The 17989-nt window shown below is 60.2% G+C and overlaps 5 protein-coding genes across 5 annotated transcripts; all 5 read left to right on the top strand.

Moving 5' to 3' along the window:
- Nucleotides 1–239: 239 nt before the first annotated feature.
- Nucleotides 240–3471, top strand: ABB37_07309 (hypothetical protein; the record flags this gene model as incomplete). The annotated part of the gene is made up of 1 exon (XM_015805892.1): nucleotides 240–3471. The coding sequence occupies exon 1, from the start codon at nucleotides 907–909 to the stop codon at nucleotides 3469–3471; it is 2565 nt and encodes an 854-aa protein (XP_015655369.1). The 5' UTR covers nucleotides 240–906.
- A 430-nt stretch (nucleotides 3472–3901) lies between these two features.
- Nucleotides 3902–5099, top strand: ABB37_07310 (hypothetical protein; the record flags this gene model as incomplete). Its single annotated transcript, XM_015805893.1, has 1 exon — nucleotides 3902–5099. Exon 1 carries the CDS (start codon nucleotides 4578–4580, stop codon nucleotides 5097–5099), a length of 522 nt encoding a protein of 173 aa, XP_015655370.1. The 5' UTR covers nucleotides 3902–4577.
- Nucleotides 5100–6017: 918 nt separating this feature from the next.
- On the top strand, nucleotides 6018–6852 carry ABB37_07311 (hypothetical protein; the record flags this gene model as incomplete). The annotated part of the gene is made up of 1 exon (XM_015805894.1): nucleotides 6018–6852. The coding sequence occupies exon 1, from the start codon at nucleotides 6025–6027 to the stop codon at nucleotides 6850–6852; it is 828 nt and encodes a 275-aa protein (XP_015655371.1). The 5' UTR covers nucleotides 6018–6024.
- Nucleotides 6853–7309: 457 nt separating this feature from the next.
- Nucleotides 7310–13737, top strand: ABB37_07312 (hypothetical protein; the record flags this gene model as incomplete). Its single annotated transcript, XM_015805895.1, has 1 exon — nucleotides 7310–13737. The coding sequence occupies exon 1, from the start codon at nucleotides 7360–7362 to the stop codon at nucleotides 13735–13737; it is 6378 nt and encodes a 2125-aa protein (XP_015655372.1). The 5' UTR covers nucleotides 7310–7359.
- Nucleotides 13738–14583: 846 nt separating this feature from the next.
- ABB37_07313 (hypothetical protein) lies at nucleotides 14584–16465 on the top strand (the record flags this gene model as incomplete). Its single annotated transcript, XM_015805896.1, has 1 exon — nucleotides 14584–16465. Exon 1 carries the CDS (start codon nucleotides 15266–15268, stop codon nucleotides 16463–16465), a length of 1200 nt encoding a protein of 399 aa, XP_015655373.1. The 5' UTR covers nucleotides 14584–15265.
- Nucleotides 16466–17989: the final 1524 nt, after the last annotated feature.

Consider the following 17989-nt stretch of genomic DNA (forward strand, 5'->3'; position numbering starts at 1 on the left):
ACACACGTCTCGCTGGCGTCCGCACGCTAGTCCCCACTGTCTGCCGGCTCCTCTCCGTCTCAGGGTCGCAGCAGGTCGCGCACTGCATCATCTGCGATGCTTGATTTCTGTGTTGTTTGGTATATTCGATGCTGAGCATGTCAGAGGACACGGCAGCTTTTTTTTTTCAGCCTCACCACCTTCATCTTCTTCTTCTTTTCATCTGTTGAATTCTCCTTCCGCGCCATTTTGTAACGGGTAGATGAAGTGCGCGCAGCCATCACAACGCTAAAGTCCGCTAGTTTCTCCAAAGTACCGCAGCTCCAACGGCACGTGTTTCTGTGTGCAGATGAGAATGTATCTTGTGCTCACTCACGCATCCGTCCTTTGGGTTGTTTACTTTTCTATCGGCGTCATCGCCGTGCTGCACATTGTGATTTGGATGAGCGCACGCTACATCGAGGCGACAGCAAGCGGGCCGCGGTAAGCACATGGAATACACATCTTTCAAAAGCAGAAGGAATTCTTTTCTCGATATTGTTTTGTTACAAAGCGAACTAATCGTGCGTGTTCTAACTTCGGTGTCCACCCCGCCCCCTCACGTGCTAGAGTTTTCTGCTGTTGTTTTGTTTTGTTCCTCTTTGCCTCAATGAGGCTTCCTCATTCACTGTTATAACTATTTTATACATCATCATTATTGCTCCCTCGTCGTGCTCAAAGCGAACCGCACACACTCTTCAACGTACACTACGCTCTTGTTTGGTTTTTTAAGGTTCACGGTTTACTTCTTCGCCCTGGCAGCATCAACGGAAGAAAATTGCACGTCTGTTCCTGTTATTTTTATTGTTATTATTCTTATTTTTCAAGGGCTTCGCACTGTCTCGTTCCTCCCTCCTCCTCTCCCCGCCGTCTTCTCCTCGCGCATCGATGCCGAGTAGCTCCGACGACGAAGGCGGCACCTACGCTGGCGTACAAAGCAAACAGCTGCTACGCACGGACCAGCGGTACCGGCACCCGCCATCTCGAGCGCCCCCCATCGCGCCCAACTGCGACGCTGGGAAAGCTCCAAATAGCTCTCCCACCAATGATGTTTTCGGCACGCTGACGGGCGCGTTCAAAAGCCGCGAATGGCCCTCAGACGAGTGTTGCCGCCCATTGCGCAGCCGGTCGCTGAGGCGCAGGCTCGTGCGCCTTTCCATTTTATTCCTGTTCGTGCTGCTTCTCGGTGCTGTGCTTCTCCGTCAAATCGCTGTCGCTCCCTCCACTCGTGGCGCTGGCGCAACTCGGTTCACGGCCAGAACTCCTTTGCCATCGCCGTCACCGCCGTCGCACCATCAGCCCGCAACCCCCACCGCCGCCGTTGTGTCAGCCGCCAGCGCCACCACAACGCTGCTCCCTACGCCCGCAGAACAAAACACCGGCTATCGCGCGCAGCCGCTGCCGGCCACGTGGGCACAGGGCGGTGGCAGCGTCCGCATCGCCCGCGCGTTTACCGTCTTGACGGTGGCAACAGGGCCTCCACTCACGTCAGAGGTCGTTGCCGCGGCTGCCGCTGCCGTTTCTACCTCCCCGCCGCAACAGGCGGTAGTGCTGCTGCGCCGCGCCGCACGTCACCTTCTCATGTCGGGGATGACGCGGCACCACAGCATCCACGAGTGGCTCATCATGCACAACGAGGTCTTCACCGGTGCAAAGGCGATCGCCGCAGCAGCGGAGGAAGAGGAGGTAGTGCGGAGGTGGTGGTGGACCGGCGAGCAGGGAGCTCCCACTGCCCCTGCCCCGAATCCACGGGACCAGCAAACACGAGAGGCGCAGGCGCTGCTGTCGTCGCGGGTGCGGGTGGTGGGGCTTCCACACTCCGCCGTCGCCAATCCGCATGCCACGAAGCGTGCGTTTACCCTTCTATACGGTGTGCGTCTCGTGCAGACGGAATACGTGCTGGTACATGACCTACACCGTGTGTTGGTGACGTCGTTGCCGTCCCTCGCTCTGGAGAACGGAGCAGCAATGAACGCCGCCGCTGCCCGCAGCAATCGTGTGCACGAGCACGTTCAACACGAGGTCACACTCGCGCTGCAGGCCCTATCGAAGAATGCGCTTGCGGGCCTTTCACACACGCTGGTCGATCAGGCGCGCGCTTCGCCAGGCGAGGAGGATGTCCACGCCTATCGCCTGCAGGTGTACGCCTCGGTGGACCGTCACGACGCCGCGCGCGAGGCTGAACTGCAAACTCGGCTCGTCGCCTTCGTTAAGAAAGTCGTAGCGCCTGCTCCACTCAACACCACCGCTGCGGAGAGCCCTGCCAACACCAAGAGGGACAACAGCGAAGAGGATGGGAAGGCTGCAGCGGTTACGGTCCGCGAGGTGCAGGACGGACTGCCCGTGGCAGCCTACAGCACCGCACCGCACTTCCACTGCCTGCGGGCGCCGCTGTACAGCATCCGCGTCCCGGTGCCGCCGTGGATGCGTGCGCCTCACCGCACACGTTCGCCGGCGACAGCCGCAACTGTGGACCCCCACCACAACGTCAGCTCCACCGTCGCTCCGCCCGCTCTCTCCACGCTCTGTGAGGTGCTGCTGAGCAGCCGTTCTGGCATGCCGGTGGATTACGCCCCGGGGGTCACCGTCTTCCACCGCAGTTTCTGCCAAGAGTGGCTCCAGTTTACGCTGCTGCCGAGCCCAACGACGCCCCGCGACACAAACGTGGCGGAGAACCCGCTGTTGATCATCGGCAAGGCAGCCGCTGCACAGGGGGGGCACGACGACGCCTTTGCGCAGCGCATGGACATGGCCCAGAGCCTCGGCGATGGGCTCTGCACAGTGGAGTGGGTGGCGCATCTCAAAGCCGCGCAGCTGTGGTACACGGAGCAGGCGGAGAGACGGCGACGACCGGGCATGGGCGGCCTCAAAACGAACACCTCCGCGACAGCAGGAGCAGAACACGCATCGCTTTCGAACGCGACCGTCTCGCCGGTGAGGAACGACGTGGCAATGTCGAACCTCGTCGGTGCAGCCCCGTACTTGGATCAGTACGCGGCGCTTCTCTTCTCCGACGATGCGGCGCGGGTGTCGAAGCTGGCGGGGACGTACCTCGCTTTCCTGCCCAACGTCAGCTACGCCATTCAGCACATGCGCCGCACCATGGAGGATAAACTCGCGCAGACTTCCCTCAAGTACGCGGCGGAGCGCACTCGTCGGTTTAAATCAAAGAAGGAACCGACGGATCGCGAGGTGTTGTGTCTGCCGTCGCACCTGGCGCGGGTGGAGCTGCACTCCACCATGTACAACACGCAGTGGTTTCTCACCCAGCTAGTCATGCGGTGTCTTCAGCACAAAGAAAAGTGTCTTGGGGACCTCGCGGAAACCGACGTGCGTGTGTCGCAGAACGTGGATCGATACCTCTCAACAACAGGGAAGTGGGGTCGTGGGGAGTTTCGGGTGTGCATGTCGGGTGGCGTGTACGTTGAAGACCCACTGACGCAGCTGCCCTGATGTTGGGAATTCTGTATGTCAGTTGGTGGTAGATTGTATACCTCGCGCTTTCTGCACTCACGTAACGCAATCGAGCTACCTTTCTCACCCTCTTACCTCTCGTAGCGTCGTTTTTTGTTTAACGGTTTAAGGGCGTTGTGGCACTTTGGGCAGACTCGTTCATGAGAACTCTTTAAAAGGAGAAAACCACATAGCAACGGCCGTTGCTGTGTGACGCGGTGGCCGCACGCAGGCTAAATGTCGCGGCAGTCTTGAATGGAAATGTTGGCGCATATTGTTTTCTTCTTCTCTTTGTGAAGCGCCACGCCGCATGTTTCTTGAGCATGGGGGGTGAAACGCACACGCAGACGGCGTTGCTTGAGCGCCGCCCTCCCTCTTCCTCTCTCTCCTTCCAGCTCTCTTTTTTCATTTCTTTTGTGTTTCCCCTGGCAGTCGCTATGCAGGTTTTCTCCAAGAAGAGGCGAGGCGGTCAGCCATCCACCTCCTCCGTTCCTCCCTCCTCAAGCAGCTCTACCGTGGTCGACACCGGCGATGTGCTGCGCCGCTACGAGTGTGTCCTCGCGCACCTCTCGCAGCAGGCCATAGAACAGCAGGCAGAGATTCGTGCCCTACGGGTCGCCCTGCACCGTCAAGAAGGAGCGGTGTTGACAAGGCAGGCCCGGCAGCACCGAAGGAGGCGACACACGCGTCGTCACGGCTCCTATGCCCCTCATCATGAAGAGCACGGTGTAGTTACACACGATGATGATGCGGCGGTGGCGGTGGCGGATGCGAAGGCTCATTCAGAAGACGCAGCGAATCCCTCCCTCCCCATCACGGTGTCACCGCCTACGAGCCTGCGGATGTCTCCCATCGCCGCTGCCGATGAGGCAGAGATTGCATCGGTGCGGTCACCCGAGCTCCGGCACGATGAAGATGGTGACGTGCGGAGGGCCAATGTACGGCATGCGCTGCCTTCGCCTTTGTCGCGTTGGGCGAGGAAAGTGGAGGGAGCTGCACAGGAAGACAACATCAGCGGTGACAGTCAAGCCTTATCCCTTTCGTCCACCTCAGCGTCAGCTCTTCAAAAGAGGCACGTAAAGGCTCCTTCACACGGGTGCCACACGATGACAGAGGAGCTCGGTCTGACGCCCTCTCCTTTATCCGCCGTGAAGCACCGCAACAGCACTCCGTCACCCACTTCGGGGACAACAGAAGGAGCGTGGGACAGAACAACTTTCCCTGGCACGCCGGAGGTGCTGATCGACGATCAAGACGCAATGGATTACTTGCTGACGGTGTTTTCATCCATCAAGAAGACAGCGGAAGTGGAATCGGAGGTGCCTCGCAGGAAGCCAGCGGTGATGCGTCAGCTCTTCCACGAGCACCGCCCTGACAACGTCTCCCAGCTTCCGCCAACACAAAACCTCAGCGAAAAACTGGCGTTCCGCGCCACCGGCGTTCACGAAGTCCACAGGCCCACCCGTGTCGCGGAGGAGGAAAACGGAAGTGCGGGCGATGCGTCCGTCGATGAGGCGCCGTTGCGATCGCCGTCGCCCTCTCCTCTGAAGAGCTGCGGCGCCTCTTTCTCTCTCCATCAGAGTGCGAGCGAGCTGGTGGAGGAGATGATTCAGTTCTTCACTGTATGAACTGGCCCCCCCCCCCCGACGTCGACTTGTCTTGTGTTGCTCTTCTTTTCAGTTGTTGTTTTCATTCACTCTTTCCTTCCACACAAGTCAGCGAGCGGACCTACATAGATGAACCGTCACGGGGCATGACGAGTGCAGCGGTGGAGCAGGTGTGACGGACGTGCTTGAGTGTTAAAATCAAAGAAAAAAGCATGGAGAAGACAGTCTTTGTCGCGTAGAAACACACACACACACACACACACACGTACCGGCGACTCGTCTACGTCGTGAAGGCCGCTTTCCCCCTTCACAATATCTTTTCTTTCTTTCTGGAATGGGCCTCATAGAAAGCATCACACACGCACACACCTTTTTCCCCCCGCTTTTCGAGTGTGCTTTGGCCCTCCCTCTTGAATGCTGTTCTCAGCAGTGTGGATCTCGTGTCAACGGGATGGGCCGTTTGTGGCTTTGATGCATCGCATAGATATTTAATATCAAAAAGAATGAAGAACCACCACCATGAACAAGCACGTGTAGAAGCGTCTGCCACTGAAACGGACAAGAGCCCATGCGATACAACAGCCTGTTGTTGTTGTTTGCTAGTTGTATGTGTGAGTGCTGTCCACACGTTGACGTCGTATGGTGACTGCGCTTCTCTGCAAGAGGTGGCAGAGGCGAGCAACACTTCCATGTACAAGACATGCGTTTATTCCCGTTGCTATGATGATGATGACGACGCCCCTCTGCACAACCCACATAGCGCTCGCACCTCTTTGAAGGTGGTCTCCGCGTAGGAGCGAAACACGTTAAGCTTCAAAAAGAAAAAAGGCTGGCGCAGTTTCATTGGAGTAGCACGACAACGTCCCTGAGCATCGCGGCGGCGCTCTCCGCACTTTCCCTTTTCGTTTTCGTTTTCTTTTCTTTTCCACCCTCCTTCACAGCAGCGATGCCCCACGCAGCCATGCGGAGCCCCTCCCCGCCCACTCCCTCTCCATCGCCCCCGCCCACTTTCCGATCGACACCGGTGCTCGCCGCACTCGCGCACCGGGCGGAGCACGCACTGCAGGAGGTCACGGCGGCACACCACGCCTTCGTGTCCAACCGCACGACGCGTCAACACGGGGCGCTGTCCCTCGCGGTGGCGCACGCCCAGCACGTCTTAAAGGCACTGGAGACGATGCGCGAGCAGCGAGAGCGACAGCGCCAGCAACAGCAGCAGCAACAAAACCGCAGCACCCTCCAACCTCGTCCTGTGCACCCCTCCCGCACGGCACCATCAACAACTCCACCGCCACCGTCGACCGTACCCGCACCGAGCAAGGAGGAGTTGATGCTGTACGTGCGCATCGACAAGGTGCGTATTGACCTCCGTCGTGTGCTGCCGCGTGCGGTGGCGGCGATGGAGGAGTCCGGCAATTTGGATGGAGGCGAAGGGTCGAGCCGATCGGCCGCCAGCACCGCGGCGGCGCTGCGCTCCCTCCTCCACACCCGCTCGATGCTCTCGGTGGAGTTGAAGAAGATGGACACGGCGGTGCACGGGCTGGCGAGCTCCGGCGAGTCTCTCGCCGCCCTGCACCAGTCGCTGCAGGATGTCCACTCCTCCATGGCGACGGCGCAGCGGATGGTGCGGAGGCTGCTCACGGTTCAGTCGAGGGATGATCTGCTGCTGCGCCTCTCCGCTGTGCTGTTTGTCGTCGTGGTGCTGTACGTGGTGGCGCAGCGTGTATTCCGGTTTTTCCCGGTGACGGTGTACGTGACGGTGGGAGACGATTAGAGCCGGAATGGAGGACGAAAACAATGTGATAGTGGAGGTAAAGGTGCAGGGGCGTTATCGGTTTTCTCTTTTTCTTGTTGATTGTTCTTTTGGCTGTGCATTCCTTTCGTTGTTGCTGCTGTCGTTGTGCGAGTGAAGGCAACTTGTATTGTCGGTGTGCTGCGTGCTACTGCTCTACGAAAAAGGGAAAAGCGTTTCTACTTTGCCTGCACTGTTTTCTTCTTTTACTAAAGGACGGTAAACGATTCGATGTGCTGCACAGCGCTGCAACTCGCCCGATGCGGACACGCGTGCGTTGACGCTGCCGCTTTTGTATCGACCTGTGCCTCCCTTTGTGCGTTTCATATTATTATTTTTTGCAGCTGCTGCTCTTCTCTGATCTTTTCGCGAGCGCCTTTCTTCTTCCATTCTGTCGCCTTCTGTTCTTTTCCGTTTTCTCTCTCTCTCTCTCTTTGCCAGTTTGATACCACCGCCTTCGCACAAGCGCCTTCACAGGTCTTTCGGAGAATGCCAGCGCATCCGTCACGGCCGCCACCGCGGTCGCAGTCGCAAGCCGTGTCGTCCTTTACCCCTGACGACGTGACGGCTTTCCGGCTGCGCCCCCTCGGATACGTCGGCACCGTCTCTCCCTTCTCTGCCTCGGCGCCTGCCTCAGCGCCAGGCCCCTCCCACGCTCCTCCCCCGCCCCCGCTGCCGATGCTGTTGGGTGCTTCGAGCAAAGCGACTGTTCCCCGACCCCACTCGAAGGTAGTAGGCGGCGATGCCCAGTTGAGACACGCAGCAGCAGCAGCAACAGGCGCAACTGCACACTCTGCTTCGTACCCCGTCCCACACAGACGCAGGGGAGCAGGAGAAGACGATAAAAGGGAAGGCATCGGTGCGATTCACGTCCCGAGAGCCGCCACTCCGTGTGTGTACGCAGCGTTGGTGCCAGCAGCCGTCGCCTCGCGCAGCCTGGTGGAGAGCACGACGCCGGCGTGTGAAGCTGCCGCAGATCCCGACGCAGTCGCAACAGCAATCGACACGGCCGGCGTGGTGGTAAACGTGTCTCGTCCTCCGCTCTGCGCTGAGGCCACGGCGCCGACAGAAGATGCACGGCGGTTTCTTGCGCCATCATCGGGCACCATTGTGGCACCGAACCTCAGCTCAGCTGAGGCGCAGGAGCTGTCCCGCTGGACACGCGACACCGCCACCGCAGCACGCGATGCGATAGTCACGGCCACCGCGACGCCGTCCAAAACTCCACGCAAGACGACGACGGTGGTGGCGGCGTCTGCGCTCGCACCCGTGGAGACGGAGGTGCTGCATCACTGGTGGCGCGAGCGGCTCGGCGTGCGGCTGCAGCACCGCCACACGAATGCCCTCTTCCGGGAGCTGGCCCACGTGCTGGAGAACGCCGTGCGTAGCAGCTTGACAGCCGAGGAGGCCTACTGGCAACAGCAGCGCTCGGAGACGCACGCGCGCGGCATCATCAGCAGCACCCCGGCGAACACCTTCGTGCCGGCTGGAAAGATGGAGCCGCTGATGCGGGCGGTGCAGCTCATCCTGCACCAATCTACGGTCTCCTTTGTGGAGGCGCAGCTGAGTCTCACACCGACGTCGCAGCCGCTGCTGACGGAGCACGACGGGGACGACGCTGGAGATGGGGGCGGCGACGATACAGAAGGGAAGCGTGAGGAGGAAGTCGATGAACTCTCCCACGAGGAACGGGCGGAGGTGCTCCACACAACTCTGCGCGCCGAAAACGTACTCGTCCACGAGACGCAGACGGCGTCTTCGGTGCTGACCACTCCGTCCATCATCACGCTGCCGCCCGACTCCCTCGTTCCCCCTCCCGTCCTCCGCTTGGAAACGGCCGTCGGTGCCACCCTACTCGCCCGCATCATCGAGCAGGCGGAGCCGTGTACGCCCGGCATGACCTTCGCCAAGCACCTCCTGCATCATTACATCCTCCCGCACGTGTATCTCGACTACCCTGCGTGGTTGGCAGTTCGGCCGCAAATGGGCGGCCTCAGCGAGCAGGTCACCCACCTCTCCACCCTGCCCCTTCGCATCCAGCGGCAGCGCGACGTCGTCGTGGCGGCCGCCCAGGCACAGGGCGACACGCGCTACTTGGAGGCCGTCGTACGTAGCTGGACGATGCGGTCGTGGTTGCGTAGTGTCGCGCGGGAGCGGCAACGGGTGGCTCAGTGTGTCGCTTTGGAAGGCGTCTTCGATCATCTGCAGGGTCAGCTGCGGCGGCAGTGCTGCTTCGCGCAGTGGCAGCGACGCATGCGGTGTCGGCAGCAGCAGCGGCTGGAGACGAGGATGGAGACGGATTACCTGCGGTTTCTCTCGGGCTCGCAGGCGACGGCGGGATTAGATGGGGTGTCGAAGATATCCACCGGCGTTGCTAGCAGTCCTCCTGCGGGATTTCTCACGTGGACCTCGCCGCCCGCTCTCCTCACCTCTCGCCCGGCAGGGGTGACGGGGCCAGTGCGGGGCCACGACGGCATCAACGTCGCCAGTAGTGCCCGCTCCCTCCCTTTCTCCAACTCGATGGCCACCCACCACCACCGCCACTCCTCCATGAGCTGCAAGAAGAAGGGCGCGGGGCACAGCCGGGTGTACCTTTCTTTTCTGCGCCAGCGGGCAAGCAGCTCCCGCCCAGCATCCCCACCCTCCGACGCACCACTCGGCGCAGACGCCGCTGTGGAGGGGGCCGAGATGGCGGTGGAACGATTTGTGGTCCGCAACTCCGACAGCGACATGGAGGAGGTGGACGCGGACTTCGCGGCGGCAGCGGAGGCCGGAGAGGAGGACGATATTAAGGGACCTCGCATCAAGAAGTTTGGCCTCGCGGCCAGCGCGGCGAGCATCCGAAGCGGTGGCGGGACGTCACTCATGTACCTCGAAGCACCCCGGTCTATGGACGATGGCGCGTCTCCCACGTTTGTTGACGTCGGCAACGACTCCGCCGCAGTGTCGGCGCGCACAGACGAAGCTGAAATGACAACGACGGCCGTCACCACCGCAGCGCCGCCCACGATCTTTTTTACCATGATGGCGAAGCTGCAAGAGATGGAGGAGGTGAACACGTACCTGCGCAGGGAGCTCGCCGTGCACTCGCGACGCCTGCGGAAGGCGGAGGCCAGCAACAACGGTCTGCGGCAGCGCAACACCGAACTGACGGATATCACGCTGCGTCTGGCGCGCGAGAAACTGGAGGCGTGCAACGCGGCGCAAAAGAGCAACGCGATCATTACCTCAAAGAATCGGCAGATACGCCAGCTGCGCTCGCGGCTGCGCGCACACCGGCATCGGCCGTGGCAGCAGGAGGTGATGCGGCTGGTGGGAGACATTTGCGCCGTCTCGACAGCAGCGTCTGAGCGGTCCGATGAGGTGCGGGTCCGTCAGGATCGGTTTGGCTTCTCAGAGACGGAGGTCGCGCAGCGCGCCGGTGCTGGTGCTGGTGGTGCGCAGACGGCATCGGATGGATTAGCCAAGGTAAGCGACACCAGCGATCAAGCCGCGCAGCAGCAGCAACAGCAACAGCAGACCACCACGTCGTCAACGGTGGCGACGGCCAGCCCCACCGTGCCGGTCGATGCGCCGAACGAGGAGGACCGTCTTTTTGGCCGCATCGCGCCGATTGTGCTGCACTCCACCAAGCAGCTGCCCGAGGCACGCGTCATACTGGTGGACTGGGCGAACAGCTGCCTCGATGACCTGCAGCTCCTCGACGACCTCCACGGCGGTGCCCTCTCGGCCCGCTTCGGCAGCTTCGGGGAGGAGATTCGCAACGGGATCCTCATCAGCCGCCTGCTGTACTACCTGGCCCTGCCTCGCTACCGTGCCCAGACGTCGGCCGCAGCCGCCTCGGTCGACGTCTCGAAGGCGAACGCCATGATGCAAGACGCGGAGGAGAGCCAGGCGGCGATCGGCAACTGGACCGGAATGGACCCGCGGCGGCAGCTGCTGGAGGGGCAGGGCGTGCAGCTCGACCCGCCCTACCCCGTGTACGAGGACTGCTTCAAGGATATTCTGGCCCAGTCCCCGGTGGATCGCATGCTGCAGCTGCTGGCTTTTGCGACGGAGCTTATGACGAGTCAGGCGGGGGATCCGGTGAGTCTCTCAGGCGACGCGAACCCCTTGGAATACGTGTCCGCCGCCATGAGCACGACAACGGTGACAGTGACGAACACCAACACGAGTACCGTCAAGGACAAGGCAGCGGCTGTCACAGCGGAAAAGGCCGGCGACACGGCTGAAAAGAAAGGGAAAGAGGTGGCCGCAGCAGCAGCCAGCACTACTTTGTCGTCTTCTACGGCGGCGGTGCCCACGCCGCCATCCTCGCAGCCGGCCGTTCCCATTCCCCTCCACTCCGTCGTGGACCCGTACGCCCTCGCACGCGGCGAATCGAGCGCCGTCGTCACGCTCATCGCCCTTCTCTACGTCCGCTTTGCCCACCCCTTCCATCACAAAAGCCGCCGCAGCGCCAAGCAGGAGCGACGGATGCTGCTGCAGCTGTGGAGCAACGGGGACGCGACGGCTGAGGAGTTGGCCGGACCGCGGGAGGAGGGCGGTCGGGAGCGCCGAGACAGCGGTCACTCGGATGCGTCGCTGATTTCGTTTGTGCAAACAGGGGAGGACGAGGAGGAGAGGGCAGGAGGAGGAGGAGGAGGGAAGGACGCGGACGCACACAAGACGGGGGCGGAGGAGGAGGGCAACGCGGCCGCCCGGCGTTCACCGTCGGTGGACGCGGCGAACGACAAAGCAGCAGCAGAAGCGGCGGCGGAGGGCACCTTCTCCATTGAGGCGGAAATGCTGCGGCAGCTGGCGCCGGAAGACAAGACGCCGTGGCAGCTGTTCCGTGAGCGCTGCTTGCCCGTCTTCGGCACCCAGGCCCACCCCTTTCTTCTCCGTGGCGGCTTCTGGCCGGCGGAGGCGTTCGACACGCCAGAGCTGGCGGCGATGCTCGGCGCCCTCGCCATGGCCCTCCACCGCTCCTTGCAGCTGCACCGCTGGCACGTGACGCTGAGCTGCTTGGTGCCAGTCCGCACCTACAGTGGACTCAGTCGCGGTGTCTTCACGGGGCCAAACGCATCCCCGGCGGCGCTGCAGCTGGGACTGCGGCAGGATGGTCAGGAGCTGCTGTGCTTGGACTTCCCCCTCGTACGGCGCCGCATCGATGCCCGTCAGAAACAATTTGAGGGTGCCGCTGCGGCTGCCGTTGCCGCTGGCTCGCCCGTCAACTCCCCCCTGCGCAGAGGGGCTCCCTCCGCGCTGTCCCCCGCTGCAACGTCGTCTCCGTTGTACACGCCGGGCCCGGCGCAGGACGAAATTCGCGCCCTCTTAGAGGCCGTGACGAGTGTGTGGCAAGAGGATTTGTTGTCTCTCTTCACCCAGCGGGCCACGCTTTCCCCGCAGCTCGCCCTTCCCATCCTCGACCTCGGCGGCTGGCGGTTGCTGTGTGGGGATCTGGGTCTCATCGACCTCTCCAGCCTGGAGGACGACGAGGCTGACGGCGGCGGTGGTGGTGGTGGTGGCGGTGGTCCGAGTGAAGCGCCGAAGCAGCTCAGCCTGCCCATCGCCTCCGCCTTGTCGATGATGCAGCGAAACGCGTTGGACATCGAGATCGTGACGGTGATTTTCCAAAAGGCCGTCATGGCGGTGGCGCAGGAGCGCGATGAGGTGGACCCTTCCGTGTTCAGCACCTTGCCGCGCGGTCAGCACCTGCACGAACTGCCCTCATCACAGCAGCAGCCGCTGCGGGCAAATGTTTCGATGGAGTACGTGTTAGGCACCTCTGCCCTCGCGCCGCTGCAGTCCGGCGCCAGCGCGGAGCTCAACAACTTCGGTGTCGACAGCAGCGGCAGACTGCTACGCGCCCCGCACGGCACGGGCGATCACGTGGCGGTGCCGGACATTCAAATCGATATGACGTACGCCGCCTTTGTGCTGGCCCTCGCGCTGCTGGCAGATGTGCTTTTCCCCGGCTCGTACGTTCCCCGTATCGTCGCCGTGTCGAACACCCCGCTCGTGGTGCCGCGCCACGACGACAGCAACAGAAAGGCGGAGAAGGTCGCCACGCCGAAGGATGGCAACGCCGCCGTCTTGGACCCGACGGACGCCCCGCCCAACTCCTTCGCTCTTCAGTACTGCTCCCTGCCCATGGCCTTTGCGGAGATGATGCGCTGCGTCGTCCTGACCAGCCCCCTCGTCGCACTTCGGCCGAACGACCCACGCAGTATTCTGCGCCGCCTCACGTGCGGCCTGCCCACGCAGATGGTCCTGCACCGACACGCGCCGGCCCTCCTGCTTGTTTTCCAAGCCTACAGCAGGGACATCTTTGGAGTCGAAGGTCTGCTGCGGGAGGATCTGCTGCGGCTGCTGCGCGATGCCATGCTGACGAATGCAGAGCTAACGCAGTACTTGGTATTCGACCTCTTCGCGAGCTGCAGCGTGCTGCGGCACGCCAACGAGGAGGTGGCCGTCGGCATGCGCCGCGACGTGGATGGTCGCATGCGGCCGGACGCCGCCGCGGTCGCGACCACACGAAAGCCAGGCTACCGTGCCGTGCGCATCGTGGACCCCAGCTCGGCCGTCGACAACTCTGCCGCAGCGGCGGCGCAGCGCAAACGCGCCTTCGTGCTCACCTTCGAAGGTTTCTGCGACCTGATGTGTGTGTTGTGCGGCTTTAAGCAGCCGAACGTGTTTGTGCCGTTTGAGGAGCGACTGGCCATCTTTCTGCGGCGCTCGCTGCTGCGGCCGCTGACGCACACGGTGGCGGGGCTCGGTGCGTTGCTGGCGCAGTCGCAGTCCGCGCAGGATGCTCCTGGCAGAGATGCAGCGCCCAGCCCAGATGTGCCGGCGGTCGCGCGGGCCGGGCGAGCGGGGCGGTGACACGACCTCTGAAGTGGGGTGTGGTTGCCCATGATGACACTACTATGTTGTTTGCTTGTTGGTGTCTTAGCGGCACACCTGTGCGCCGCCTTCAGCGATGTAAATTATGTATTCTGGCTCGTAAAACTATTTGGATGATGTATATTTCGATGGGAGCCCGCCTGGTGGTTCCGCCCTCGCCGCCGCGTGCATTGCGGGCTTTATCACTAATACTATTACTACTATTATATGTATAAATACGAGCTCTTCTTTTTTTTCTCTTTCGGGGGGGCAGCTGTTCGTCCGCTTATTTTCTTGTCTTTGTGTCTGCTGTGTTTTCTAAACACATGGAAGTGAAGTTCTAAAGAGGGACTTCAACGGGGGCTTTCTCCCGTGTTTTTCATACCGATGTAGTCAATGCGCATCCCGCTGCCGTTGTGCTTCCTTCGTAGGCTTTGTTTCGCCTTGCGTAACGCTCTTTTCCCTCTTCGGAGGAGGAGCAACATCTTTGCCAAAAGGAGCACATGGAAGGGTAAAACACGAGTGGAGCGAAGTCAGAAACGTATAATAATAATAATAAGGAGAGCCGTTGTTACTTCGGCGCGACACCTTCCTTATGGAACGGCGGTAGACGCGCAACGAAGCCCTCCCCTCCTCCCAGGCCGAATGAAGGAGGATGTTAAATCGGTCCCCGTATAGAGGGAAAAGAAGCTTCCCGGGATTTGGCTTACGCTTGTCTTTCTCCTCCTGTGTGTGTGGGAGGGTGTGTTTTGTTAGAAAGGCCTTTCATTTCGTCTTCCTTCTCCATCTCATTGTTTTTTTTTTTTAATTATCGTTTGCTCGCCTGCATTTCTATCACCTGGTGTTAGTGCCACCCAAAACTGTCTCCACCGCGCTCCGACACTCTCCCACCATGCACACACACGCACAGACATCTTTAAATAATACACGAACCTGCAGCAACAACGCCGCTGCAATGGGCCTCCTGCGCGATCCCGTCGCGACGCGCTCGCACAACTCCTGGAGGAACATCGCCACGTCCTACGGCCGATTCTGCGTGTAGAAGCGCACCGAGGAAGGCCTGAGTAAAAACACGAAGCTGCGCCACCGTTGGTTCTACGTCGCGGAAGACCTCTTTCCATTTCGTATTATCTACCCCACTCACTCCAGCGACTTTAACGATGCCCCTTCGCCTTCATCGGCAGCAGCAGCAGCAGCAGCAGCAGCCTCTCCTTCCTCCTCTTCGCCGGCCGGCGGCACGTCCTCGCTGTACCCCCGCAATGCCGTGGAGCGACGCAGCAGCAGCAACCCGAAGCGCAGAACGAGTGGGAACGGCGCGGTGCATGCGTCGTCCCCTGCGGGGGGTGCTACGGCCACCTTCGCGGCCTCTTCCACCTCCACTTCTTCTTCGCCTGATCGCAAGGAAGGCATCGTGGACTCACTGCTCAACTGGTGGTCGCGGGGTGAGGACGGCAGTGAGCGATCCGACGGCACGACCGCCACGAACTTCTTCTTCTTCTCCCCTTTCGGCAGCTCCTCCGCCGGACCGATGGAGCGCTTCACGGTGGCCACGTCGTCGCAGCTGAGCGGCATTTTGGAGGTGTGGGGGCTGCTGCTGGAGGCGTGGGAGTCCGAAGAGGCGGAGCTCAACATCTTATCCAACGGCTCCCCCACCTTGGCCTCCCCTACGGTCTTACGTGCCCGTGGCGGCGACGGCGGCGCGGCCGCTGCGGCGGTGCCTTTCCTCGAACGCTGGCGTCGCACCTACGGCCGCGTTGCGGTGTTGTGCGCGGAGCAAGGTATTGAACAACGCACCACCGCGACGACGACAACGATGAGCCGCGACGCATCCATACCGACATCGCCGTCGTTAGACGACAGCGTCTTGTTAAACAGGTCCGCCGCCGCGCCGTCCTCGCTAAGCGTAAGCCTGTCTGCCCCGCACTCGCGCAGGGCCGGCGATGTGACGCCGGAGCATTCCAGCGCGCGGTCCGTTGCCAGCCGCCGGCACGTCCGCATCAGCGACGAGTACTATCACCCCTCCGACAGCCCGGAGACCACCGTCATTGCGCACTTCTTTGACGTGCTACTAATGCGGGTGGTGGATCTGTTGATGTGGCGCGATCCGCAGCTGACGGCGTGCTGCCTTGGCATTCTCGTGGTGGTCTACGGATACGCTGCGTGGGCCAGTGCGCTGTGCTACTTGGCGGGGGAGACGCTGTCTTCGACCCTGCAGTACTGCGCCGCCCGGCATCCACACCCCCAGCATTCGACTTCTGCCTTTTACTGGTTTGCCGGAGAGAGCGGGTGGGTGTCAGCGGAGCGCGTGTGGTGGGGCGCGCCGTTGTTTATGATCAGTGTGCTGGCCTACCCGTGGACGACGGAGCAGCAAGGCCGCGTCATTACCCTGACCGACCGCGAGCACCTGCGCTCGATCGATCACGCGCTTCGCTGGCTCAGCGCGACAGAGAACGCGGAGGACGGCGCGACCGTCACCGCGCCCCCGGAAGGCCACGGCGACGTGGATGCAAAGGCCTTAGCGAGCGCGGTGCTCATGGAGGTGGCGACGTGTGTGGGCACGGCGCTGCGGACAAACCGGCTCCCCATCGGCCCCCTTCTACTTTTCAACGTTATCGGTGCGTTTTCGTCGTGGGAGGCGATTCTAGTGTTGTTTCTGTGGCCGATGCTGATCGTGGGTGTCTGCCTCGCCGGCGTTGTCGTCGTGGCGCAGTGCCTCGAGAACCAGTGACGCCTCGTCGTGACAGGATTGGTGGGAAAAGGAAAGCGAAACCCTCTTCGCTTCTCGCTTCCTTCTGGGTTTTTGTTTGTTAGTTTGCTGTGTGTGGGTGTGGCCCCTGCGTTTTGTGAGGTGTTCTTCTTTATTTGTATTTCTATTATTCCTCTTTTGTATGATGGCTACGGCAATTCTTTTTGCTGTTGCTGATGCTGTGTGGGTGTGTGTGCGTGTGTATATCGCCTTCTTTTCGTTGCCTGCTTATCGTTCCGTGAGTGTCTAGAATCGTATGGTATCACAGAGAGCAGAAGTGGGATGCACTTCTTCTTCGACGGCATGTTTTGCGGGAGGTGCCTGCACCAGGGTACAGGGTTTTTTGCTGCTGTTGTATCTAGTTTCGATGGTGCCCCTCTTTCCCTTTTCTCCGCCAGTAGTGCGTACTGCTGTGGTTCATACAATCCTCCCCCTCCCTTCTTCCTTCTCTTTGTCTCCGTCCTTTGTCGGCTGTTTTCATCTTTGGCACTCACGCATTACCGCACCGGTCATCACTGGCATTTGCCCCGCGGTCTACCTACCTGCTCGCAAACGCACTGTGCCAGATCTCAATAAAAGGGGGATCTCCGCCATCCTCTCCCCTGGGCACGCAGCTACTGTGTTGTTATTGCTGATTTTTACTCTTATTAATTATTTTCTGAACTGCGTGTGAGGTGGACAGGCTGATCGGCGCATAAGCCTTTTTTTTTCTCCTTCGCAGCACTTGCCTTTTTGAAGGTTAACTTGTGCGAACCAACACGCTCATTCACACGCAACCAACAACAGACATAGAACACCTGCAGGACTTCTTTTCCCGCAACGGTTCCATAGACGACTGACACCACTGAGGAGTAAACGATTTCTCATTCAAATTCTCTTTATCGGTCTTTGTATTTTCCTTTTAAAAAAGTTGGAGGTCATCGGGATCTCCCTTGATTGCGAGTAGCGCCGTTTTATAATTCATGTAATTCACACAAACACGCACTTTCTCCCTCATAGAACCTAAACGCACACGCATACACATTTGCCTAGAAAGACGTTGCAACGTAGTCCGACGCAAGAGCCCGCGTAGCAGCTACATTACATCTATATATATACACATAACTTACAATATATATATATATATATATATATAATATTTAACCTAATCCGTTCTTTTTCAGATTGAGGTTGAGTACTTCGTTCCTTTTCACTGTCTTTTTTTCTGTTTTGCGGTGGTCTGTGCCCATTGCGCTCCGATACAGAGAAGCGAATACAGCACACCTCACGTTACGGCTTAGCAGGGCTCTTCCCGCCCCCCTTCACATATAGGCACGCACAGTAATACTCACATACACACACACGCACGTACACGCCTTTCAACCACACCGCAAACGTTTCGCGCAAGCCGCAAAAGAAAGAAGAGCGAAAGAGAAAAGGGGAGAGCAAACGCACAGGATACTTTCTTGTGGCGCGATACACGAACATACAAACATATATATATATATATATATATATATCTCGTAC

The sequence above is a fragment of the Leptomonas pyrrhocoris genome (assembly GCF_001293395.1).
Source record: "Leptomonas pyrrhocoris isolate H10 chromosome Unknown, whole genome shotgun sequence".
NCBI lineage: Eukaryota > Euglenozoa > Kinetoplastea > Trypanosomatida > Trypanosomatidae > Leptomonas > Leptomonas pyrrhocoris.